This window comes from Poecile atricapillus, chromosome 3 (genome assembly GCF_030490865.1).
Source record: "Poecile atricapillus isolate bPoeAtr1 chromosome 3, bPoeAtr1.hap1, whole genome shotgun sequence".
In the NCBI taxonomy this organism is placed as follows: Eukaryota; Metazoa; Chordata; class Aves; order Passeriformes; family Paridae; genus Poecile; species Poecile atricapillus.
In genome coordinates this window covers 22199348-22226331 of record NC_081251.1, presented here as the reverse complement: position 1 = coordinate 22226331, position 26984 = coordinate 22199348, and the positions used below count along the sequence as shown (strand labels likewise).

The 26984-nt window shown below is 38.7% G+C and overlaps 1 protein-coding gene across 1 annotated transcript in view; it reads left to right on the top strand.

Annotated features, from left to right (window-relative positions):
* The window catches only part of CSMD1 (CUB and Sushi multiple domains 1), a 1087660-nt gene that overhangs the window by 867802 nt on the left and 192874 nt on the right, over positions 1-26984 (top strand). The window contains exons 22-23 of the mRNA XM_058836707.1: positions 4546-4715; positions 10994-11150. Of these exons, the coding sequence (XP_058692690.1) occupies positions 4546-4715; positions 10994-11150 (327 nt within the window). The remainder of the gene's footprint in view (positions 1-4545; positions 4716-10993; positions 11151-26984) is intronic.

The window sequence follows — 26984 nt, the reverse complement described above, 5'->3', positions numbered from 1 at the left end:
TTTGTGCATTTGAATGGTACAAAAAATACAGAATAAGAGGTTTGTATTTAGCAAAGCACTTCAGTAGGGTTTTCACTGTAGCTTTCTAACCTCACCACCATCATACTGGTGTTGCTTAAAGAATATTAAGAGAGGCAGACATGAACATGATTTAGTAGTGCAGTCCACAGCCCCTGACCTAACTTTACTTGAAATCTATCTTAGAAAAGCAAACAAAGAGAATAAAACCAGGGAATGCCACTCCTCAGGCACCAACTGGTAAGAGGAAGGAAAGAATCCTCAGACAAAAAATTCTCTCCAGTAAAGGTAGTGGTGACAATAATAATGATAATAGTAATGAGAAAAAAGGCAATATTTTCTTGCTTTCTCCCTGGTACAGTTATATTTTTTATGCAGACCTTCTCAAGATCCTTACTGGTAGCTTATGATACTGTTTACATCAAATGGATCATGTGAAGGTGCTGCAGATTAAACAGTATTTAACGTGATATATTTGTGCATATATTTTATTGTGTAATATTTATTGTGAATTAAAATAACTACTAACTGTTCATTATCTACAAGGTTCTATTCAAGTATGAAGTTACAGCCTAAATAGTACAATATCTGGAGTGATGTGGTCTTTGTGTAGTTACAGGCTAAAATTACAAGGCAAAAGAATGAGAAGTGGGATGAGAACAGTGTGATTTAAAAATCGGTGGCAATCACTTTTTAGGAGAAACCCAGCATAAAATTGTTTCTGATTTCAGTTTGGCCAGGTGAGAACAGCACTTGTGAAACTCAAGTGAAGGTAAAGCTGCAGCCACCTGGCAATATGTAGATGAAAAGTTACAGGTGCACCCCCACATGGAGGGCAGGCTGCAGAATTGGAGCTGAAGGACTGCTGACAATAGAGACTCAGACACTGTGCTTTGAGTTGCTGTGGAAACTCCACATGCACCTCAGTTTGATGCAACATTCCAGTGTACAGGAAGCTTCAGCTCCTAGCACTGTATTAAGAGTTTGTACACGAATCCATGCTTGAGTCCAGTCATGTATTGTGTCTGCCCTGCAGATGTCATATGGTCAGCTTTAGACACCCCTCACTGGCTGGGGGAACCCTTGGTTTTTGCCATCATGTGAAGGCAGAACATACGATGCTCTATCCGTGATCCCCTTTACTCTTTTATTAATGTTGCATATCCATCCTACTGGATAACAATATCATCCAACAGAAACATAAACAACATCTGAGCTCAGCTTCTTCTCATACCTCATGAACTGCACAATTTTGTAAATACAACAAAGGTATTCTATGCTCAGTAGAGTGCTTTGTGTCAGAGAAGCCTTTAAACTGACAACATACGACTTTTATTTGATCTCTGCTTCGGAGATCTGCTTAAAATCCTGTCAAACCTTTTAGCAAGATGTATGGAAGAAAAAATAATAAAGTAAACTTTTCTATTAAACAAAGTTAATGTTACATTTTACGTGAACTATATTTCAAAGCAATTCAAAAATCCCTGAATTTTGTTTGTTTTATAGTTTGTGCTCATATTCAGGAAGTGTTTGATGATCAAAAGATCTACCCTCTGCAGTTTCCTTTTATCCAATTTCAAGTGAGACAATGAAAGAAAGAAAAAAGGTACTTATTTAGATAGAATTTAAGTGACTTTATTAAGCAAAAGAACAAAGAATGGGGTCAAGTATCTGTTCAAGACAGATTACTCTCTCTGAAAAGGAATAAAAGAACAGTTTGATAAAGCAGCATTTTTCAGTCTGCTTCAGTTCTTACCAAATTTATAACAGACAACTTGGAAAGTTGACTGGCCAGATGACATGAGCAAGCCTTCATCATGATAACAAAGGGGATGATGGGGCCTGACCAAACTGCATAACTATCAGATATTTTCAAGGGATTTGAAAAGGGGTAACATGCACTGAAAACAGAATATGGTTTTATAGCATGGGTTGGAGTTCTATGAATGTCCAACTGAGTTCAGAGAACTTTGCTATGTAATTGAAGTTTAGTAAATAATTGCTCATGTTAGAGTACATCTGCTTCTTGCAGAAAGTAGTATACTTTAGAAGGGTAGTAGTATTTTAGCTTTAATTTGTAGCTCATTATCCCTGATCTTATATGTCAGTACTTTTATTCACAGATTAAAATTACCATGGCTTTGAACCTTGGAACAGACTTATTGGAGCAAGAAATGTGTCCAGTTGTAGATTTTGGAAAGCTCATTGTACACTTTCTCTATAACTGCATATGTCTTAGTGGTTTACATTCATTCGCTGAAACAACATAGTGAATTGCATGAACATTAAGTAAGAAAAATCCTTTGCTTCCATACCTTTTTCTCTTCAACATTGTACTTGTGTATTTCTGGTTCCTTAAAGGAAGTACTGATAAGATACTGATGTAGCGTAAGGGACATTGGTTTTTTTGCACACATCTTTACCTAGGCACTTGTTTGCAGAGGGCTTGTATAGAGTACTGGTGTTGTAAATGTTTTACATTAATGTGGCATTAATGTTGTCATTGCTTTGAATTAATTTTATAAACTTAATCAGTTCCACCTTCTTCCTAAAATGCAAGACAAAAATAGCTACATGCAGACATGTACACACCAATAGGTGCAGAGAGACATGTAATATGTAATAGGTGTCATATACTTAACATGCTTTACCAAAGTAGTATTGAAATAAAAATCTAGTTTCTCAGTGTACTACAGCTCTTTGAAATATTTAGGCAATGTAAGGTGACTTTAAATATGTTAGAAATACCTTATGCATTCTACATTCCCAAACAACAAGAGTTCATCTGCCTGAAGTCTGGTGGCAGGGGTTCTTATTCCCCAGCACCCTTCTACTTGTTAAATATAACAGGTACATATATATATATATATATATATATATATATATGTAGCTCAAAACTGAAATTAAGGAAGGGGAGAATAAAAATCTCTACTTTAAAACAGCAAATGAACTCTAACTGAACATGGTAGATAAAGATCCTGAACCAGTTTATTTGTGATTTTCTTTTTCATTTTGACTAAGGAGATCCCAAAGGCAGAGTAGAAATAAGGCTCCATGTAAGATTGTAACTGTCTCATTCCCCCTTCCTTTCTTCCGCTTTTCATCCCTACTTCTCTCCTTCCACCTTCCCTTCATCCATCCATTCCTGCTTCTGTCTCCATCTCCTTCTGACTACCTTTCTTTTTTCAAATTTATTGTAGGGAGGAAGTAAAAAACACACTCATTTTATATTTTTCAAAAGCAAGATGCACATAAATTTTATATCTGTGAAGGCCTCGGAAATGTAAATACAGGATATTTAGACTGCTTTTTTCTAAATATAAATCATACATTTCTTCTTGAGTATGTTTAAATAATTATTTTCTGAGGTATTTGCTGGTCTATCCGTGCAAATTTTCAAAATTATCCTTTACCCATATGCTCGTTCAACTATATTGAGTTTTACCTAAAAATGTATTCTCCACCCTTCTCTGACAGGGCATATCTGTTGCTTTACAATTATACATTAATTTATTGTTATTTTATCTGTTATGTTTTTCCAAAACTCTGAATGAGGTCTAATGATGTATAGGTCAAAAAACACATTATATTTTATCCCTAGATTGAAAAATGAGAAATCAATATCAATTTCATGCACCTAAAAAGAAGCCAAAGATTAATAGTTAGTTTGTTAATGTTGCTGTGGGATTTTATAAGGTGATTTTATGGTATTTTTAAGTGGTTTTAATGTATGTTTGAACAGTACACAAATATTTGCTGTCTGTTTGGGTGTTTTCATCGATGTGATGGAATTTATGTTGCATATTTTAATAATTTTATTAGTCTTTATTCAGAATTCAAACTGAGCCCATGATCTGGAACATACCACTTCTCCTACTGTTTATTGTTTTCTTTACTGGGGAACTACAACAAGAAATGCCTAACAAAAGAGTCAATAGGTGCTTACTACAGATGGCCATGAAAAAGACTCACCCACTCTTTACCTGATATCAGTAAATGTTTTGTTTTGTTTTTGGTCTTATTCCAGAGAGAGAAAATAATGCTTGAATGCTCTTGATTTAGTACCAGGTTGTTGTTTTGGTTTGTTTTTTTGTTTGTTTGTTGGGTTTTTTGGCAACTTATTGTCTGCTTTTATAAATACTTACTTGTAAAGCTCAATACAGAGGTAAAATCAATATTATGTTTATCTGAAATGTTACCACAATAACTGTGTATCAATAAAGCATTCAATTTTTATGGCATCCAGGCTAACCTGCACTATAGGTTAGTCTGATGGGAGGACCAGGGGATATCTTTGAGTTAAAAGCACATAAGTGCGTATAATAAACAGACCCAATGAAATGCAGGAGATGGCAACTTTGATAGGGTTTCTAGGAGCTGATCCTACAGATGAGACCTAATAGAAATATAATTTTCCTAGACAGCCTGTTAGAGATTTCATAGAGTCTAAGTATTATTGCTAATAACTCATATTTTCTTGAATTGGATAATTCACTTCTTTTGTTTTAATGTGTCTATTTTCTTTAGCTGAATGTGGAGCAACTGTCTCTGGAAATGAAGGAACATTGTTGTCTCCAAATTTTCCATCTAATTATGACAACAACCATGAATGTATCTATAAAATTGAAACTGAAGCTGGAAAAGGGATCCATCTTAGAGCCAGGAGCTTTCAGCTGCATGAGGGAGATATTGTTAAGGTAATAAGAAAAATTATTTCATTTTCTGTGCTAAATATTCATACTGCATGAATAAATCTGTTTCCAGTGCCAGTTATCTTTATTTGCATTTCACTTTCTGACACAAAATTAATGAATTCTAGGTGGACAGCATCACTGCTTTTATACTGGATTCAATGATTTATACTAGATTCAAAGAAACTATAGGAGACATTGTGAATTCAATTGAATTTCTAGAAGTATTAAAGTAGTTTAAATCTTAAAAGGAAACCTAAAACTGGAACTTGGATTTTGAGTACCTAGTATTTTTTTTTCTCTTTGCACAATAATTATAAGTGTAACAAAGGGATTTTTGGTATTTCCCTGAAACGGAAACTAACATATCAATATTTACTAAATCTGTATTTATAGAAGATGTCTTTCATTCTTTTACACTGCAGGTAACCTTCGAAACATGGCCTAAATATATATATAGATTTTGAGCATGTACTTTTTTACAGCATGGTAATAAGCTGCCTTTTCCTAATAGTAGCTGATGGATTCTTGGATGTACTGAAAATCCTGATAGTCATCTGAAGTGTGGACCATACATTAAATTAGTCTTTCAAATTTATGTCTCCAAATTTTCAGTTAATTAATACTTAAAATCACAAAGTATTCAGAATTCAGTTAGCAAGTTCCTTTTTGGATATCTCCCAGCAGCCCATTTAACATGTTAGAAATTGCTGTCTACATTTGAAACTTGATTTTTTAATTTGCACTGAGTGCTTCTCACAAGGAGTTTAAAGATATACTTGTTATGGATCAAATATTGGTGGCTATATTTTTATCATTTTTTTCCATTTCATCATCTTAAGAGCTTCCTTATGTAATTAAGTGTGACAATTCAATTCCTGAAAAAAAAAAAAGGCATTTAGAGATAGGATGAAGGTGGGGAGAAAAAATGTCTTCATTTTAATATAGACATTATCTTTGTTATTATAGTTGTTCTTTTCAACAAGTACAGTCTGCATTTGACCATGAAATAAGCAAAGCTTATAGTTTAGTTTGTAGATTAGAAAGTTACAATCAAAACCCCAGCATTTTCTCTGTCTTTACCAACAAAAACATTAATAATAAATACTACCGTGTATAAAACACTGCAAGACCTTGGTTTTGCTTTTAGACCAAAGGGAATTGAGTTGGTGGACAAAATATGTGGCCTGTATTGTCCTTTGCTCCCATTATCCATGGTCTGACAGTGCAGATCCCCAGAAGTACTTTTGCTCTGAAGAGATGCAGCAGATAAGAAAAACTTAATTGCCCACTGAGTTGCTTGAATGTGGTACATAAGTCTCCCAGAAGCTTTGCAGATATCTAGTTTATAAATAATTTAATAAAGTACTTAAAACTCTGCAACAAAAAATCCCTTAGAAAGCCCTAAAGAAACATTCAAGAAACTCAGTTACCCTTCATAACATCTCATGAGTAATGTCCAGCGTACTTAGTGACATTCCCTAGAGGTACAAGAAAAATTTGCCTGAGACAAAGCTCTTCTGAGCAATCTGTTAGATACTTTCTTCTTTTATAGATCTTTTAGCACGATACTTCAGAGGATCCAAGGGAAGCAAAGGCAAAACTGTGGTGATGTCTGAACTGCAAGGACTATTCTCTGGTTTTGAGTCAGTTGCACAGCACAATTTCCATTTATGCAATTAAGCTCTCATCTACCCATTAAGGTCTCTATTTCCTGCATTTATGAAAATAAAGTCTATTTCCTCTCTATCCCATGCCAGGATGTCCCTTTACATATTTCCAGTCAGCACTTTGGCAGGGCTATGGACTTTGAAGCTTGCTTTTTTTCCCATATGCACCCAAAATAGGAGCAAAATGTGTTAGAAACCCCAGCCTTCTATCTTGTGCTGCACAGAAGAAGCTGTGAGACTGCCTTGCTAGCAGCTCTCAAGGGATGCACTAAGCTTAAGAATATTTATAAACCTCGTGCTGAAATGAAGGACATTTTCCCAGCTCAGTGTCTTACTCTGCTTTACAAGAAAAATCTGTATGTACATAATGTTGCATTGGGTACAGGCCCAATTGCCCAGGCCCTGGCAGCAGTGGGGACTCCGTGAGGTCTGGGTGTGCCCAAGCTGGACCCAGCCGGTTCCAGCCAGACCCAGCCGGTTCCAGCCGGACCCAGCTGGTTCCAGCCGGACACAGCCGGTTCCAGCCAGACACAGCTGGTTCCAGGCAGACACAGCCGGTTCCAGCCAGATCCAACCACCCACCGCAGGGCATGGCTGAGCCACAGCCAGGTCTGGGGCATCACTGGGGGAAATGTAGGTAAAGAAAAGCAAAAAATGTTTCTCAATAGTACATGATAAAGAGGGCAAATAAAAGCCTTAATAACGTAATAATCCCAAGATCAACCCACTAGGAGTGTCAGACAAAGCATATAATGTTACTGGGATAAGATCACTAGGAACTCCATGAGGATGTAGTGAAGGGATTTCAGAATGTTATCAATATCAGCAAACTATACAGGCCTTTCCCTCCCAGCTTCCAAAGGAATATTTTAAAAGTGTGTTCCTTTGGGGTGATTTTATGCTATAAAATCTCTGCAATTAAGGAAATTTAGTAAGTTTAGTTGTAAGTAATTTCCTTTTTACTGTCAGAGTGAGAAACTTCAAGAAACATTAAGAAACTCTAGCCAGGATTTCCTCCTTCAGGTGAGTGTTGTACATTCTCACAGCAGGTGCAGATACATTAGCACTGTTATTGGAGCATTTCTCCTCACGAATAACTGTAGCGCTGTCCTCTTCTTCTGTCTGCATATTTTAACCCCAGCAAGAAAATCAAACACTTTCAGTTTCTCAGAAATAGGGGAAAAGAGGCATCCCCAAATTCTTTGGCTAAATAAATTCTAAACACGGCTCCAAACAATGCTGTGATCATTCCCCGCTGTCCCCAAGACCAGCTTCTGCAGTTTTACACCTCTAATCTTAAACTCTCGCATATTGCACAATAAAGTGGCTCACTGGAACTGTGTCCAGAAACAGTCCTTGGCCTATGCAGCTCCTGTACTAATTCATGAAGGTGATAGTAAGTCTGCATTAAATGTGTTCCAGAGATGTACTGACAATAAATACTGCGTAGACAATCAAGTTGTGGTGACTTGACTCATACTGTCGCTATTTACTTGCTTTGAGAATAGAAACTAATCTGCAGCTCTATATACCAGCTCAGTATTCAAGTGGGAACATTGAGGCCAGATATTGAGGCTGTAGAGTGAATGGAATGGCATATAATTTGCTGGAGCATTTCTGGTATCAATAGGACTGGTGCATGAGTAAGGGTCAAAGCTATTGCTTTCAAGAAGAATGCATGCAGGTTAATGTCTGTAATTTGAGGGCAAAGCATTCTATAGCTGTGACAAAATTTGAACTTGAAATAGTGGCATATAAATTTAAATTCAAGTAAAGTATTAGAAGGAATTTCACTATTTTGAAGGACACATGACAAAAGTGAATACTTGGATTATCTATTTATTTTAGAGTTTATCCTTTCTCACTCACTAATACTTCATCTTCCTGGTCTCCCTGTTTTAACTACCACTTGAAGATTCATAATTCTTTAAAGTAGCTACTTATGCCCAAATCTTTATAATGCAAGTTCATTGAATTTGTCAGAGGTAATAGGAAAAGCAGAATGCGATATTCTGGTTTTCATCTCTTTTGCCAAATAGATCTCTTTTTCTTCATGACTGAGGAAATTGTAATTGCAGCATGTGAATTATATTTGAAATGGGTTCTCCTTAATAAGTTAAATGAATGTAGTAAATGTAAATCAATAGTGATAAATAGTCTAGACTAATTTATTAAATGTATTTTGTACTTCTGTAATCAGTGGCATATGACATGACACAGTAGTTGTACAAAAGCTGTCTATTGGGAATGATCCTTGGCTCACATTAATTAGCATTACAAGCACTGTAAAAATGCATTTTCTTTCCTAAGATGGCTCAACCAACTTTTCAGTGTAGACAAGGGAGATTCAGTGCTTGTATTTGTTCACTAACGATGTTTCACTTAATAAAGTAGATATGTACTGACTTATGTCTGTAAAGTGAACAACAGATGGACAAGTCATCACAAATTGTACCAGCCTTTTTTTTGTTTGTTTGTCTGGGATTTTCTTTGCAGCTGTTCTCACAGCTTCTCTCATATCTAATTTTAATTTCACAAAACACTCTTTTCATTTGGGTCTGGATTAATCTTGAGGGATTTTATTATTTTACTTGTTAGTACTCAGGTAGGAAGAGTATCTCTGTCAGTGAGGTAGAACACTGTTGAAACAAGATGTATGTAATCTTTAGCTCTGGGGTTTTCTCTTTGTTTATTTGTTTTGTTTTACAGATGAATAAAAATCTCTTTTTAAACATAGGCAGCATTTTTAATTAATGACAATTAGTGGAACATTATTATCTCCCAGATCATGTGTAATATATCTATGGAAATAAATCTTATGAGGAACAAATGATTCTTTTCTTTGTACAATAGATTTCCAGCTTTAATAAATAAAGTGTAATCTGTCTATGAAATGGATTGGTAGTTCTGTCCCAAGACAATAGTTAGAATAGTTAGAAGATTGCAGCTTTTCAAATACTCTTAGCATAGCTTAAGATAATATTTCTTCCAAGAGGTGGACCTTAAGTATGTGTAACTGCTTGCATGAACTTTAAATACAATGGATTGTGTCTTCTGAGACATCTCATATGTGTGCCTTGGTATAAGACAATCTTTTCATCAATAATGAAGACCAAATGCATTCTTCTATCAATGGCTAGCAAAACATACTATTTTTCAAAAGTTTTTTTTAGAGTAGGTAATTATTTATATCTATGTAGGTTTATAGAAGTAAATATATGCTTTTATCTTAAAAAATATTTATGCATGTTGCTTTTATTATTTTATTATATTAATGGCATTTGAGATGAACATGGTACTTTCAAGATATTTACCTATAGATGCCATGCTGGTATTTTTTTCACAGAAAAAATAGAGCTCCTTTTAATGGTTGGTCCCCACCTACAAATGTTGCAATGGTTTGTCATCACAAAAGATGCAATCCTAAATTTTGTAAATAGATCTAAGAAGACAGTCAGTTAGGAAGAACTGCCAGTGACTCGGTTGTAACAACTTAGATTGTTAAATGGAACACTCCTGCTTCTCACTGGAATCAGTATAAATTCACACTACCACAAGGTCTGCAAGTGGAGGCACAAAGATTCAGTGCTTGAAATCACTATAATTGTAGCTTTTGTGCTGGTTGTCTCTAGTAACTCTAGGATACGTGAGATAAGGGCAAATTGTCTTTCACTTCCTATCAGAAACCTGCTGTTCAAATCCATTTCTTGCTTTTGTATAAGCATTGACAGGTCATTTCATGTTTGTCATGTATTTACGCACTTTATATTGATTATTTTTCCATGAGAAGGTTAAGGAGATTTACTTAATTTAAAGAAGAAATTAGCATTTTAAGTTCATTTTGAGAAAACAAACCAACAAACAAAATAAAAATGCAGACAGTTATTTTCGCACTCTGTGACTTTCAAGATTTTGCAATAAGAGAAAAAAAAATCAAAATTACTCCCTTGTCAAGAGTTTGTACTCCTCCTGTATTTGTGAACAGTCAAAAGGCATTCTTAAAAATTCTAGGACTTGAAAAAGTACATAGGTTGATATTGTTGAAAGTTTTCAGTAGAGTGACATGGCAAATAAGAACATCCCTACAATTAGTTTGGAAACAGGCTCACATATTTTTTGAAAACTTATCAGTCGTTGTTCAATCCTGTAGTAAACCAAAATTGCTGCAGGCTTAGAGCCTGAGATAAAAGATGACAGATTGACTTCAATATCTCATTTTGTCTGTTGATATGCATCCAGACAGGAGTAGTAGTGTGGGTTTACCTTCAATATTGATTTCAGAACTTATACCTCTGTTGGCCTTTGTGAATATTCAAGAAAACAATCTGAGTTTATGAAACCTCAGAAGATAGAATTGCATATAAATATTAATTTCTTTCAAGATGAGCTCACAAAATTGCAAAGGCAAAAGACTATAAAACACCTTAAGGTGGATAGAATATTTAAGATTTCACTGAATTGTATAACCCAGTCATATATACATCTCAAAATAGATACATTAAGATTTTGGAGGAACTATTGGCAATACATTACTGACTTTGGAATTACTCTGCAAATGAAAATGTTTCAAATATTTAGACCTGATGTCCAATTTCATGCTCTTATTTCTGCAAGGTATATGATGGAAGAGACAGCTCTTCACGCTCTCTTGGAGTCTTCACCAAAAACGACATGATGGGAGTTATTCTTAATAGCACCTCTAACCATATGTGGATAGAGTTTAATACCAATGGATCTGATACTGACCAAGGATTTCAGCTAACTTATACAAGTAAGTAGCTCATAAATATGATCTGATTGGTTGCTTTGTGAGGAAATGCATATTTCTCAGCTGTAGTGATTCCTTTTTGAATGTTCAAGGTAATTTTGTAGAGTGTACTGTGGTTAAGAAGCCAAGATTTACTTGTCTACGTGACTGGATAGGTGCTGGTATTTAAAAACATTGTTGAAAGCAAATTTGTAAGTTTTTAAGCTTAGAAAGCATGATTATTTTTAAGACTTAGTAGTGGGGTTGTGATATATGTGGGTTGAATATATTAGTTGCTAAACTGTAGCAGAAAATGTGCAAAAAGTCAGTGTTTTAAAGTGGAAAGTTCAGTTTCAAGAGAAGAAGAGAAGAGAAGAGAAGAGAAGAGAAGAGAAGAGAAGAGAAGAGAAGAGAAGAGAAGAGAAGAGAAGAGAAGAGAAGAGAAGAGAAGAGAAGAGAAGAGAAGAGAAGAGAAGAGAAGAGAAGAGAAGAGAAGAGAAGAGAAGAGAAGAGAAGAGAAGAGAAGAGAAGAGAAGAGAAGAGAAGAGAAGAGAAGAGAGAAAAGAAGAAAAGAAAAGAAAAAGAGAAGAGAAAAGAAAAGAAAAAAGAGAAGAAAAGAGAAGAAAAGAGAAGAAAAGAGAAGAAAAGAAAAGAAAAGAAAAGAAAAGAAAAGAAAAGAAAAGAAAAGAAAAGAAAAGAAAAGAAAAGAAAAGAAAAGAAAAGAAAAGAAAAGAAAAGAAAAGAGAAAAGAAAAGAAAAGAAAAGAAAAGAAAAGAAAAGAAAAGAAAGAAAAGAAAAGGAGAAGAGAAAAGAAAAAAGAAAAGAAAAGAAAAGAAAAGAAAAGAAAAGAAAAGAAAAGAAAAGAAAAGAAAAGAAAAGAAAAGAAAAGAAAAGAAAAGAAAAGAAAAGAAAAGAAAAGAAAAGAAAAGAAAAGAAAAGAAAAGAAAAGAAAAGAAAAGAAAAGAAAAGAAAAGAAAAAAGAGAAGAGAAGAGAAAAGAAAAGAAAAGAAAAGAAAAGAAAAGAAAAGAAAAGAAAAGAAAAGAAAAGAAAAGAAAAGAAAAGAAAAGAAAAGAAAAGAAAAGAAAAGAAAAGAAAAGAAAAGAAAAGAAAAGAAAAGAAAAGAAAAGAGAAAAGAGAAGAGAAGAGAAAAGAAAAGAAAAGAAAAGAAAAGAAAAGAAAAGAAAAGAAAAGAAAAGAAAAGAAAAGAAAAGAAAAGAAAAGAAAAGAAAAGAAAAGAAAAGAAAAGAAAAGAAAAGAAAAGAAAAGAAAAAAGACAAAGAGTACAAATGAGATTCTTTTTAAAAAAAAGAATACCTGGGTGTACACTCTTAATCTGGCCTGACTGCTTGTCAGGATCAGAGTGGAGTATACTGGAAGGAGACTGGAGTGAACAGGTTTTGACAAACAATGCACTTGTCCCACAGACTGTATGCAATTAATTGAATCAATTTTGCTGGCAAAACAATGAGTTAATCATGGGGAATAACTTTGGGGATAACTAGCTTGTTTCCAACAGACATAAAAAGATATTTTGCCAGGTTTCAAGGAATCTCCAAGTTCCATTTACTTTCAATTTACCATCTTATAGATGACTTTCCCATGTGTTGCTGTTGAATCTTGCAGAGCAGGCCACCACAACATAGTGTGGCACAGAAGTGAAATCATTGCTCAGTTTAGTACATCTGATGTTTTCCATTTGGTTTGGAACAAGCTGTGAACTAGGGAAATCTACTCTAATTTGCCTAGAGAAACTGTAGAAATTTTCCTTTTAAAGAAAAGGAACCAAACATCTGTTTCAAAAACAATCCTGTTTTAAGGGCTCTGATTTCAAGGGTCTCAAATCAGTTCCTTTCAAATCCTACTTCAGTAATCAGTTCTACCTACTGTTTTAAAATGTAATTTTACTTAAAAATAGAATTTTGTCTAATTTCTACATCCAATTGTTTGATTTTGTTACACTTTAAGATTTGGGCTCTTGCATCATATTTTTCTGTGTAAGATACAATAATTCATGTCTTAAGGCTTTTTTCCTGACTGTTTGATTAGTTTTGAAACTCTTTTCTATTCTTCCAAGTATTTTCACATTTTCTGAAGTGTGCAGATAGAATTTGACAGTCTTTTAACTGTAATTTTAATACCAGGTAGAGAGGCAAAACTTCTTTTGCTATGTCTCATAACATTTTACTATTTTTTTATTTTGGTTGGCAAGTATCTAATTTATTTTATCATGTGTAATCAATTTGCAGCCATTCATGTTGCAAAGCTTATCTGTAAAGACTTTTCTTCCTACTTTCTCTCACATGCGACAATCCTCATTTGTGAATACAAAATAATTCTTTGCTTCTCACATGTATTTTCAGGAGGCCAAATTCAATATAATACATTTTGAGACATTGACCATCTAACCAGGTGATTTCCTTCAACTGTAACTGTTTTTTCCAAACCCTTCAGTGTGGGACTTTTCACCATTCATAAGTGAATACGAGCAGAAAAGACAAGCAGAATATGTATTCTTTTACAGTGCTATGAAAACTGGCTGTAGTGCTGACTCACATTTTTCTTCTGAAAGTCCTATCCTAGTAATATCTCAGAGATTAGATATACCAGAAATTTATACTCATTATTTAATGGATTTGGATTTTTTTTGGTGCAGTTACAATTCAGTTCCTAAACAAATATGTCCATTTTTCATATGGTAAATACAAGAAACACAAAATTATAATTATCTTTTTGGTTTAATAAAACTATAGTTGGCAGCAGAATTAACTGAAAGATTACACTGAGGTTTATTTATTCAGTTTTCAGATTGAATTATAATGCCAGATACTTTAAAATTACTAAAACAAATCAAAAAGGTGCTAAAATATGGTTTCACTGAAGGAAATGAGAAATATATGCTGGAGTGAATGAAATTGAATAATTAATATCATAAGACAGAAATAGGAGGAGTGATTGTCTAATAAATCATGTTTAGTCATTCAGTTTACTTCCTATCTGATTGCTGAGTTCTTGCTACCCACAAGGTGTCATCAACTGCCCTTAATTGTTGGTCTTTGTAGTACATCCTATTAAGGCCATTGGAATTAAGAATATTGCAGAGTGTTATTAAAAAGACTAATGTAAAAGTCTGCTATTTCATTTGTGTGCAACTAGCTTTCCATCCTTTTTAATAGTGTGAATTCTAAAGTTTATGTTGAATTTCAAAATACAGTAGAAGAAAAAGCTAATGATCCGTGACAGAAATGTGGATAAAGAAACTTGGATCTGTTTTCAGAATCTCATTACTGACATAGTAAAACCAAACTTTATAAACTCAGAATCCAAGATGTTTTTATAAACTGTAGAAATCAGAATATAAGAATATATTTAAAAGAAAATCTATCAAGGAGTCAAGTTCTAAATGAAATCTGATTAATTTTTTTCATGAAATCTTCTGTGGAGGAAATAATTTCTGGTAATACTGAATGGAAGCTGAAAATCATAGTTATTCTTTGATCCATAACTACATGATGCTTTCAAGAAAAAAAGGTTTATCCTGATAGGTAGAAGTGTTGTTTTTGTTTTTTTTTTACTAGAAAAGATCTTGAAACTTATGTACTCTTTCTCAAGTTAGCTGTTTGAGAAACTAACAAATATTTTGAGTGAAAAGTAAAATTACAATGTTTTTATTTAAGGAACCATGGAAAGTGTTTTAGCCTGAAATTGGTGGGGTAAGTATATATGGAGTAAGAGTCAATGAAATAGTATTTTGAGCAATAGCTGACTATGACTCTACCAGAGGAGAAGAAAAATGAGGAACAAAGAAGGCAGCTTGTCAACTTTGTCTAAAACAAGTTTATATAAAGCCATCTCCTTACAGTGTGTTAGGAGGAATAAAGTAGTGTCCACTTCCAGAAACTCTAAACTGCTGCTCAGAGGGAATGACTGAACATTTATATCTTAGTGCTGAGGAAATGACAATATAAGCTTGATGACTTTAATTCCTTCTGAGTAGAGGATATCAGCAGCTATCTACATGTAAAAATTTAAGTATATACTTCTTGTAGCCACAACTGACATGTGACAGCGATTATTATTATTTTTTTTAATTTTAGAAAATGTCTGTTATTTTTTCATAATGGCAATTTTTTAATTCAGGGGATCTTTTTTCTTTCTGTGTGATTAGAATTTTTCTCTCTGAGACACTAATTTTCATGGGGAAGAGAAGATTAGATACAGGGATTCCCACAGCTATTCTTGTTCACAACTCAGTTAGTTATAAGATTTGTCCATTATGCTGTAAAGATGCCAGTGCTTTGTGCTGTCATGTCAATGGCTTTTAATGTTAAATTGACATTCAGACAAAACCAAAATCTTATTGATGCCACACAGTGACAGGTGGAAAAAGCAAAACACAGCTGTCTGGTAAAAGTAACAGACTGCAACTTAAAATAAGGAGCAATTCAATACAGCTTCTGAATAACAGACAGTCTCCCTGCCATGCCTAACCACTCCCCTATCACAGTCCTGACACAAGAGGAAATTTAACAGTGTTAAAAACAGTGTTTTTCACTCATCATGCACTGAACTTTGACTTGTGTCACGAGTGCTTCCTTCCTCCTGTTTAATCCTCCTTCCTTGAACATAGTCTCACTTTTCTTAGCTTGGAAAAACAAAGAATAATACCTGTACAATTTATCATACGTGTCATATACAAATGTTTTGCAACCCTCTGAGTGCAGCCTAATGCTGCTACTATGTGATCTGTATGGTCTTGTACAGATCACAAATCACTCAGCACTGGACTGTACTTGCACAATTTTCCCAGTAAAGTTCCCAAACATTTGAGAAGAAAACACTCTTTCCCTTCACAATGCCATCTAGGAATCTCAAAACTCATTTCTTTACCTGGTGCCTGATGGTAGATGTCTATATTCACCATGTGTGGAACCTTACCAGTGTGTATAGTTGCTCCCTGGACTCTTTTGAGACCTTGGGGTTTTTACCATGAGCTTTACACTGGCAGTTGTTTGTCTGAAGTAGCATGAAGTTGCTGTTGGACCTTCTAGACATCTTAGTTTTTAGGAGCAGCTCATCTAGCTCTCTATGGCAATTTCATGATTCCCTAGTTCTGTGCAGTAAATAATAGAAGCAGAAGCTCCACGTATCTGCAGATTAAATTAGAATATATTGTAATAATTCAGTGGAAAGGTCAATCCAGAAATACTGACAGATATTATCTGTAGGATCATGCCTAGCTGCACTGACCCACTCGGTACTGCCTCTCAACAGATTCTGTATTCCAGAAGCATAAAGAACTAGTTATAGACTTTGTAAAGTCTGAAAATTATCCAGGAGTTTGTGGTATACTCTGTAGCTAAATTTTAGATTTCTGAAGGCCTGTCACTGACCTGTCCCTGATTTGCTGGTATAAATTAAAAATGAGATTCCATGTTAGCTCCTCAACAATTGGTTTTTATTTATATCCTTCACTTCCTTGTAATGTGCAATTAAATATTCTCCTGCAATTCTATGTTAAGATGGAAATGAGAGCTGGAAAAAAAATCACACCAAGGATTTGTCTTTTTGAAAATTAATGTTGTGTAGGCACAAATCATAATTTAATGGTATTAAAAATGTTGAATCCATAATGACCATTTCTTTCTCTGAAAGCAGAATTCTCCATGTCTATCATTTCTTTCAGAAAACTTCAGGCCCCTGAGCTGTGATCCACCCACAGAACTTACCACAGATTTAGGATTGTGCATGGATAGATTTTTTTTTTAATGAGGTTTAATATTTTCATTTGCATTTATCATCCTTTATATTTAGCATAGTTAGTAGTTTTGAAATATTCTCTTCATTGGTCTGAAGACATATTTTTCAGTTAAAGGAAAGAATTTTTTAAATACATTTCTCAGACATGATGCACTGGTTTAGCATTCATGGTATTCTGTTACTGCTAAAGATTTAATTCTAATTTTCACTTTAAGTTCTGTGTTACAATCATTCTTTAACCCTACTGCTTTCAAGGGATAGTGAAGTTTATTTAATAGAAGGTGAATCTGAATTACCATGGTCTAAATTTATATAAATTGTTGAAACCATTTATAATAGTTAATTTAAGAGAATCATGAACTTTAATTTAGTTCAATTCCTATTCTACAGTAATTGAAAAGGTTAGAATGTCAGTAAAAACAATGTTCTGAAACTGCAAACTCAGACAATTCTAGCACATAATCAGTCTCAAATTCAGGAATATAGTGGCTTTGCCTCAGGGTGTATAATGTCAGTTTAGCAGACCAATCCAGTAATGAAAAGAAACTCTTCCAGTTCCCTTTCCATAAATAGTCTGTACATAAGGTCTGTTCCAGTTGGAACCTTCACTCACTGCAGTAAAAATGTAAGACACCAAAAACAATTATTAAATACATACATGTATTTACATACATTTACATACATGTTTGACATGGTCCTATGTCTTGGTTCTAGAAGACAGGTGTCTGCTAGGGAGAGCAGGAGCCTCCCTTGGGATGAAAGAATGTAGACCCCCTCCCTCCGAATTATTATAATTTTGAAATCAGGGGCTTTCAGGCAGAGATCTGGGGATAGGAATAACAGTTCTTTACTAGTATAACCAGGTAAACAAACAAACAATAACTACAGCAATAACAAGAAAACAGAACCAGGGACCCCGGGACAGCTTTCTCGGCTGAGACGGGATGGAGGAGAGGCTTTGTTTTCACAAACCCCTCGGGCAGTCAGTCCCGGTGCTCCTGCAGGGCTCCGAGGAAACAGTCAGCTGGAACAGCAGGGATGAGCTGAGATCCTGGGCTGGTGGATGAGGTGTATCAGCAGCTCCACGGCGATGCCTGGCAGGACAGCGGGTGCGAGGCCACCAACCAAGAGGGGAGAAGGAGAAGAAGCAGCTCCGCGACCCAGCGCACGAACGTCCTTCTTCCCCGAAGCCGAGGAAAAAAGCCAGCCAAAAACTGTCCCCACCCTCCTTTTTCTGCCCCCTTCCCCGCCACCCTGGGCCCGGCTACTCTTTGTCCTTCGTGAGCACCCTTAAGTACCGGTAGTTAGGTTTCCCAGCACATAATGGGTAAAAATTCCCACCTAACCCTCAACACTATCCACCCCGAATTTTTTCCCATACCAAAATGTTACATCAAATATTAAACCTTTAAATTATACACTAACACATACTACTTTAACTATATACATATGTACATGCAGATACAGATACAAGCACAGTGTCATGGGTAGTTCACCCTAAAACCAGGTCCCCTTGAGGTATGCACCGGGTCTCTCCATCTTTTTGCATCACCCACCAAGTGCAACCCGGTCCTTGAGCAAAGACAACCCCACGGATTGGATTGTCTTTGCTGGAGGCAGAATTAACCCAAACAGTTTTTCCCAGCATACCTCTCATATGTACCACTGGAACCTTATCTCCATCTGTCGTTCTAAAGGGCTCAGATTGGGCAGGGCCTGCTCGGTTAGTGGAACCTCGGGTGTTCACTAACCATGTGGCTTTTGCTAAATTAATCTCCCAGTTCTTGAAAGTTCCCCCACCCAGCGCCTTCAAGCTGGTTTTAAGCAGGCCATTGCACCGTTCAACTTTTCCAGCAGCAGGTGCATGGTAGGGGATATGGTACACCCACTCAATGCCATGTTCCCTAGCCCAGCTGTTTATAAGGCTGTTCTTGAAATGAGTCCCATTGTCTGACTCAATCCTCTCAGGGGTGCCATGCCTCCAAAGGACCTGCTTTTCAAGTCCCAGGATGGTGTTCCGGGCAGTGGCATGAGGCACAGGGTAGGTTTCCAACCATCCAGTGGTGGCTTCTACCATGGTGAGCACATAGCGCTTGCCTTGGCGGGTTTGGGGCAGTGTGATGTAGTCAATCTGCCAGGCCTCCCCATACTTGTATCTGGACCACCGCCCACCGTACCAGAGGGGCTTCAACCGCTTGGCCTGCTTGATCGTGGCACACGTCTCACAGTCATGGATAACCTGAGAAATACTGTCCATGGTTAGATCCACCCCTCGGTCTCGTGCCCACTTATAGGTGGCATCTCTACCCTGATGACCTGAGGCGTCATGGGCCCATCGAGCTAGGAACAACTCTCCCTTGTGTTGCCAATCTAAGTCTGTCTTTGACACCTCTATCTTTGCAGCCTGATCCACCTGCTCATTGTTTCGGTGCTCTTCATTAGCCCTACTCTTGGGGACATGGGCATCTACATGACGGACCCTCACAGACAGTTTCTCTACCCTGGTGGCGATGTCTTTCCACTCATCAGCAGCCCAGATTGGCTTTCCTCTGCGTTGCCAGTTGGCCTTTTTCCACCTTTCCAACCATCCCCACAGAGCGTTGGCTACCATCCATGAATCTGTGTAGAGGTAGAGCTTTGGCCACCTCTCTCTTTCAGCAATGTCCAGGGCCAGTTGAACAGCTTTGAGTTCAGCAAGTTGGCTTGATCCACCTTCTCCTTCAGTGGCCTCTGCGACCTGTCGTGTGGGGCTCCATACGGCTGCTTTCCACTTCCGGTTCATCCCTACGATGCGACAGGAACCATCAGTGAACAGAGCGTAGCGTGTTTCTTCTGCTGGCAGCTGGTTATACGGTGGAGCTTCTTCAGCCCGTGTCACTTGTTCCTGCTCCTCTTCATCAGTGAGACCAAAGTTTTCACCTTCAGGCCAGTTTGTAATTATCTCCAAAATCCCAGGGCGATTTGGGTTTCCAATACGGGCGCGCTGCGTGATGAGGGCGATCCACTTGCTCCATGTAGCGTCGGTGGCATGGTGAGTAGCAGGAACTTTTCCTTTAAACATCCACCCCAGCACTGGCAGTCGGGGTGCCAGGAGGAGTTGTGCTTCTGTGCCAATCACTTCTGAGGCGGCTTGGACTCCTTCATAGGCAGCTAAGATTTCCTTCTCTGTAGGAGTGTAGTTGGCTTCGGACCCTCTGTAGCTTCGGCTCCAGAATCCCAGTGGTCGGCCTCGAGTCTCCCCAGGCACTTTCTGCCAAAGGCTCCAGGACAAACCATTGTTCCCAGCTGCAGAGTAGAGCACGTTCTTCACGTCTGGTCCTGTCCTGACTGGGCCAAGGGCTACTGCATGAGCAATCTCCTGTTTGATCTGAGCAAAGGCTTGCTGCTGTTCAGGGCCCCAGTGGAAATCATTCTTTTTTCGGGTAACCAGGTAGAGAGGGCTCACGATCTGGCTGTACTCAGGAATGTGCATCCTCCAAAAACCTATGGCACCTAGGAAAGCTTGTGTTTCCTTCTTGTTGGCTGGTGGAGACATTGCAGTGATCTTATTGACGACCTCAGTGGGAATCTGACGCCGCCCATCTTGCCACTTTACTCCCAGGAACTGGATCTCTCGAGCAGGTCCTTTGACTTTGTTCTTCTTGATGGCAAAGCCGGCTTCTAGCAGAATCTGGATGATCTTTTCTCCTTTCTCAAATACTTCCACTGCTGTGTTCCCCCACACAATGATGTCATCAATGTACTGCAGATGTTCTGGAGCATCACCCTTTTCCAGGGCAGCCTGGATCAGTCCATGGCAGATGGTGGGGCTGTGCTTCCACCCCTGGGGCAGTCGGTTCCAGATGTACTGCACTCCCCTCCACGTGAAGGCAAACTGAGGCCTGCATTCTGCTGCCAGGGGAATGGAGAAAAATGCATTAGCAATGTCAATAGTGGCATACCACTTCGCTGCTTTGGACTCCAGCTCATACTGGAGCTCCAGCATGTCCGGCACGGCAGCGCTCAGCGGTGGAGTCACTTCATTCAATGCACGATAGTCCACAGTCAATCTCCATTCTCTGTCAGACTTGCGCACAGGCCAGATGGGGCTGTTGAAGGGTGAGTGGGTTTTGCTGACCACCCCTTGGCTCTCCAGTTCTCGGATCATCTTGTGGATGGGGATCACAGCATCTCGATTTGTCCTATACTGTCGGCGGTGCACCGTCGAGGTGGCAATTGGCACTCGCTGTTCTTCCACCTTCAGGAGTCCTACTGCAGATGGGTTCTCTGATAGTCCAGGCAAGGTGTTCAATTGCTTAATGTCCTCTGCCTCCACAGCAGCTATTCCAAAAGCCCACCTGAGTCCCTTTGGGTCTTTGTAATAGCCATTTCGAAGGAAGTCCATGCCCAGAATACACGGGGCCTCTGGGCCAGTCACAATGGGATGTTTCTGCCACTCTTTCCCAGTCAGGCTCACCTCAGCTTCCAACAGAGTCAATTGCTGCGATCCCCCCGTCACCCCAGCAATGGAAACAGGTTCTGCCCCCACATGTCCTGACGGCATTAGGGTACACTGTGCACCAGTATCAACTAAAGCTTCGTATTTTTGTGGCTCTGATGTGCCAGGCCATCGGATCCACACCGTCCAAAAGACCCGGTTTTCCCGTGCCTCTTCCTGGCTAGAGGCAGGGCCCCTCTAGCACTGGTCATTCTCTCTTCCCTGGGCATACATGCTAGAGGTTCCTTCAAGGGGATCATCCTCTTTTCTGTAATATCTGGCAGTTTCGTCACAGGAGGCTGAGGCTACCTTCACTTTAGTGGAACCTTTCTGGTTACTGGTTCCCTGCCTGAGTTGACGCACTCGTGCTGCCAGGGCAGAAGTGGGTTTCCCATCCCACTTTCCCATGTCTTCCCCATGGTCACGTAGAAAGAACCACAGCTCAGTTCGTGAGGTGTACCCTCTCTCTCTAGCTGGGGGACGTGGGGCTTGGAGTTTTGGGCTTGTGACCCGCACTGGTGCCATATGGGAACTGCTCTTCCTCATCTCTTCCCTCATTTCCCTCATCTCCTCTTTGAGTTCCTTAATCACAGCAGAAATCTTAGCCTGATGTGGGCCATGGACCATACTGTCATAATTTCTAAGCCTGGTGGCAACAGAACCCACCGTCTCTCGGCCGTTATCGGCATTAATCGTTGCAATATAGGTGGTGTAGTCACGTGGCCCTAGATTTGCCAGACTCCACAACATCTGCCCAGTGCACCTGACTTTGTCGGGGTCATTATCATGCTGTCCACCCCTTCCAAAAAGGACCTCTAATATCGCCACTTCTCTCAGCTGTTGGATCCCTTCCTCGATGGTTTTCCATTCCCTTCTATGATAGTGCTCCTCCATTCTCTCTCTATGGACAAACCTTTCTCTTACACTCATCAAAAGCCGCTCCCAGAGGGAAAGGGGCCCTTGCTCCCTGACGAATATCTGATTCACACCTGAGTCCTGCGTCAAGGGTCCCACATTCCTTGCCTCACCACCATCCAGCTGCACGCCTGTACCCATAAGGTCCCAGACCCGAAGTAACCAGGTGGTATAAGGCTCACGCCCCCGCCTCACAATGTCTTTTTGTAACTTACGGAGACTGTCATATGTCAGAGACTCAGTAATGATTTCAACTTCTGGCTCCCCTGTGGGTTGTGAGGACCCTCCTTTCTTATCCTTATCAGCAGGGTGCTGTGATTTCATCTTAGACTTCCTCGTTTCCACAGGGGCAACAGCTGCTGGCTGTGACTGCCCTTGTGGTTCAGCTGGAACCTGGACGGTTGTAACATCTGTGGGTTCCACTGCTGCACCCTCAGACTCTCCCTCTTCGGGGCAGGGGAAGGGTTTCCCAGCAGCTGAGTAAATGCACTCCTTTAGCATCTGGCCCATCTCATGCATCTCCTTCACCAGCACCCCCACCCACCCTGGGTGGTTCATTTCTGAGGTGGGCTGTGGGGCAGGGGCAGGCTCTGGAGCAGCACTCCCTGTCTCTGGGGCAGGGGCAGGCTCTGGGGCAGCACTCCCTGTCTCTGGGGCAGGGGCAGGCTCTGGAGCAGCACTCCCTGTCTCTGGGGCTGTGCCAGGCTCTGGAGCAGCACCTCCGGTCTCTTTCCCTTTGTCTCTGAAGGCTAGGTAGAACAGGCCTATCAGCAACACCAGCCACTGTATGATGTCATTAGCATCCAGAGAAGATTTTAGCCCTTTGAAAACTGGCGGGGTAGGCCCAAGGAACTGGGTGAAAGGTTGGGAGAAAATTTCCCCAGCTGTCTTTTTCTCCCAGTAGGTACCATTATTAAAGTAACCTGAAAACCATCCAGTTAGTGTGTGACAGCTCTGAATCCATGAGCCCGCCGTCCAGAGGACGTTAAACATCCATGAATTCCTCACCTTATCAACCCACAAAACAAGCTGGATAATAGCCACAGTAGCCTTAGTTATAGGACCCATATTTAGGTAAGGTGCAGCAAATGGGAGAAATATAGCTGTGACCACATGGCCCACGAACTTGGGTAAGCTAAACAGCATGGTTCTACCTAACAAGGTTTCTAAATCCAGCACACAAAAGTTAGGTTATTTAAGAACTGTTATTCCTTTTTTGCCCTTTTTCTCTCAGTGCCCCACGATGGGCGGCCAAAATCTGTCTTGGTTCTAGAAGACAGGTGTCTGCTAGGGAGAGCAGGAGCCTCCCTTGGGATGAAAGAATGTAGACCCCCTCCCTCCGAATTATTATAATTTTGAAATCAGGGGCTTTCAGGCAGAGATCTGGGGATAGGAATAACAGTTCTTTACTAGTATAACCAGGTAAACAAACAAACAATAACTACAGCAATAACAAGAAAACAGAACCAGGGACCCCGGGACAGCTTTCTCGGCTGAGACGGGATGGAGGAGAGGCTTTGTTTTCACAAACCCCTCGGGCAGTCAGTCCCGGTGCTCCTGCAGGGCTCCGAGGAAACAGTCAGCTGGAACAGCAGGGATGAGCTGAGATCCTGGGCTGGTGGATGAGGTGTATCAGCAGCTCCACGGCGATGCCTGGCAGGACAGCGGGTGCGAGGCCACCAACCAAGAGGGGAGAAGGAGAAGAAGCAGCTCCGCGACCCAGCGCACGAACGTCCTTCTTCCCCGAAGCCGAGGAAAAAAGCCAGCCAAAAACTGTCCCCACCCTCCTTTTTCTGCCCCCTTCCCCGCCACCCTGGGCCCGGCTACTCTTTGTCCTTCGTGAGCACCCTTAAGTACCGGTAGTTAGGTTTCCCAGCACATAATGGGTAAAAATTCCCACCTAACCCTCAACATCCTATTAATAGCAGTGTTGTTATGTGACTAACCCTAAATTAATGTAATACCAAATGAGTATTGCATGCATAGAAATAACTCTTCTAAAAGAAAGTCAAAGTTGCAAATTTGAGAAACAAAAACTAGTGAATGTCAAAAAAAAAGCTTTTTAGAAATATTCATTTCTGTTGTGTACAAGAATTATGATATCCTGATTAATAACATGATGACATCATAGTCTCTTCCCTCCTTATTTCTCCAAAAATTAACTTGACTTCTGCTTCAAAATACTCAACATTTACATAGTCTCCCCTTTCTCCAAATCCTCAAAACTTTGTATGAACAAAAAATAATTTGTCTTATAACAGTTTTTATATTTGAGGTTGGTTTTCACTTTTAATTTAAAGCCATCGATGAAGCTGCTACTCCGGTAAACAGAATAGGTGCCAAATAATTTTTTATCTCTAAGATAGAAGCAATGAAAACCATATTATTAGGATAATATAAACATCGTATTAACCTTCTGTTTGAAAAATTATGTTAACCCATGCTCTGTAGATGGAAATGCTGGCATGATGTTTTGCATTTCTCCCATCTCAGGAAAATCTTATCAGATTTTTTGAGGTACAGAAAGCCGTACCTCAAAATTTATATTCTCACATATTCTATACCTTTAGCCGTATAGAATTATGTGAGGAAATTCTACCCTATGAATGAGTACTCCAAAACACTTTTTCTCAGCAGGCCTGGATTAGGATGGAGGTGAACAGTTTGTCAATCTGTATTGGGTTTTACTGGGATGGAGTTATTTTTCTTCAGTTAAGAAAACATAGAGTTAATTATTTCAGAAAGAATTTCTTCACTGAAAGGGTTGTCAAGAATTGCAAGGGGCTGTGCAGGAAGGTGATGAGGTCATCGTCTCTTGAAGTGTTCAAGAAACAGCTGGGCTTGGCATTAATGCTATGATTTAATTGAGATGGTGATGTTTGGTCTAAGGTTTGACTTATGTTGGAGATCTTTTCCAACATTAATGATTCCATGATTCTGTGGTTCTTCAGCTAATGCTGAGCAGTGCTTCACAGTGTTAGGGCCTCCTCTGTTACTTGCTCTGACATGCCACCAGGTTGGCTCAGGGTGGGCAAAAAGGTGGGAGATGACACAGATGACTTGAATTGAATGGTGACACATTTCATACCATATCATGCCATATCATGTTATGCTTAGTAATTAAATTCTGAGGAAGTGTTTCTGAAGTAGCTGTTGCTAAGGGTCTGACTAGGTATCAGTCTGCTGTTGATAAGTGATTGGGTTTGCATCACTTGTTTGGGTTTGGGGTGTTTTGGGTTTTTATTCTATTTTGTTTTCACTCATTAAACTGTATTTATCTTAACTGATCCATTTTCTTGCTTTTGTCTTTCTGATTCTCTTCAGATCCCACTGTGGGGAAGTGTGAGAGCAACTGGGTGGGGGCTTACCTGCCAGCTGGGGTAAACTCGCCAATATCCTGTGTCTTTTGGGTAGCCTGAGAAAGTGAGGATGAAGCTGTTTGGTTACCATACCAGGGACATAAAAGCCTGACCTAGAGCAGAGGGTAAAAGAGAGAAAGAAGGGAATAGATAGGTACTGTCCATGCTACTATGTCAGGAGCTTAGAATAAATGAAGCTGCAATATCAACCCAGGGAGTCCTACAGAAGGCAAGAAATGCACCACAGAGTATGGGGAAAGGTAAATTTTGGGACAAAATGGCTAGGATACATATGTAAGGGAGCAAGATTTCAAGACAGGCTGTCCAAGAACTGGAGCAGATATATGGAGTGGAGAACAGAGACGACATTGGTAAAAAGAAGGGTGCAAAAATGAACTGAGAAGAGGAAGAAACACAAGAAATAGAAAATAGTAGCATGCTCTGTTAGGAGTACAGGCTGGATAGTCATTGATTATTAAACTGTGTTCTTAAAAAAATACTTGGAGTGAAAACCATGATTTTGTTTGAATTAAAATATATGTATTGCAATGGGTTTGGTTTTTTTTTAAAGTGTTCTAAAAATTTAAAAAGAAAAAAAATTTAATTTCCAAATTTACATAATTTATCATCCTTAAGTCACTGAATTATCCCGCTGAGCTTAGGGTTAGAAAGAAGGAAGGTGTTAACTATTTCTTGTTTTAAATTAAGGAAAAAAAAAGGTTTGATATGTAGGTGGTATCAAACATGTGGAAAAGGTAATTTGTTAAAGGTTATTGTGATTTGGTTCTGAAATTTACTGAAAATTACCAGTTGAAGGTCTCCTGACTTTTCTGTGTATGGTTCAGAGATTCTCATCTTCTTAAAATCACTGGGTTTTCCTAGTGTTGTAATTCACATCTATTATCAAGAAAAGGGCTGCTTTTTAAAATCTCTTGTTATAAAGTTTAAAATGCAGTTATGCTTTGCAGGTGAGAGAGAGTGGCTAGCAGAATCACTGTATGGGTCCATATACATATGGTGTTTTACATTTATATTAAAATTGTATCTTCAGAGTATTAAAGTAAGATTTTTCAGTGATGCCAATTCAGGTAGGCTTCTTAAGCATATTTTTTTTTTCTCATATGCTAATGTATTCATCATAGCTAAAAAATGTGATTGAAATTTGCCAGCAGATTCCAGCTAAATTCATAATCTCAGGAGTGATGGCCTAAACATTATATGGATTTAATATTAAAACAGTGATCATATTTATTGTGTTATTACTGAGACCTTAGTGATAAAAGTGTCCATGAATTTGTCAGTGCAGTGGTTTGAATGGCAGAATTTCTTAACCTCTTTGCCACCTCAAC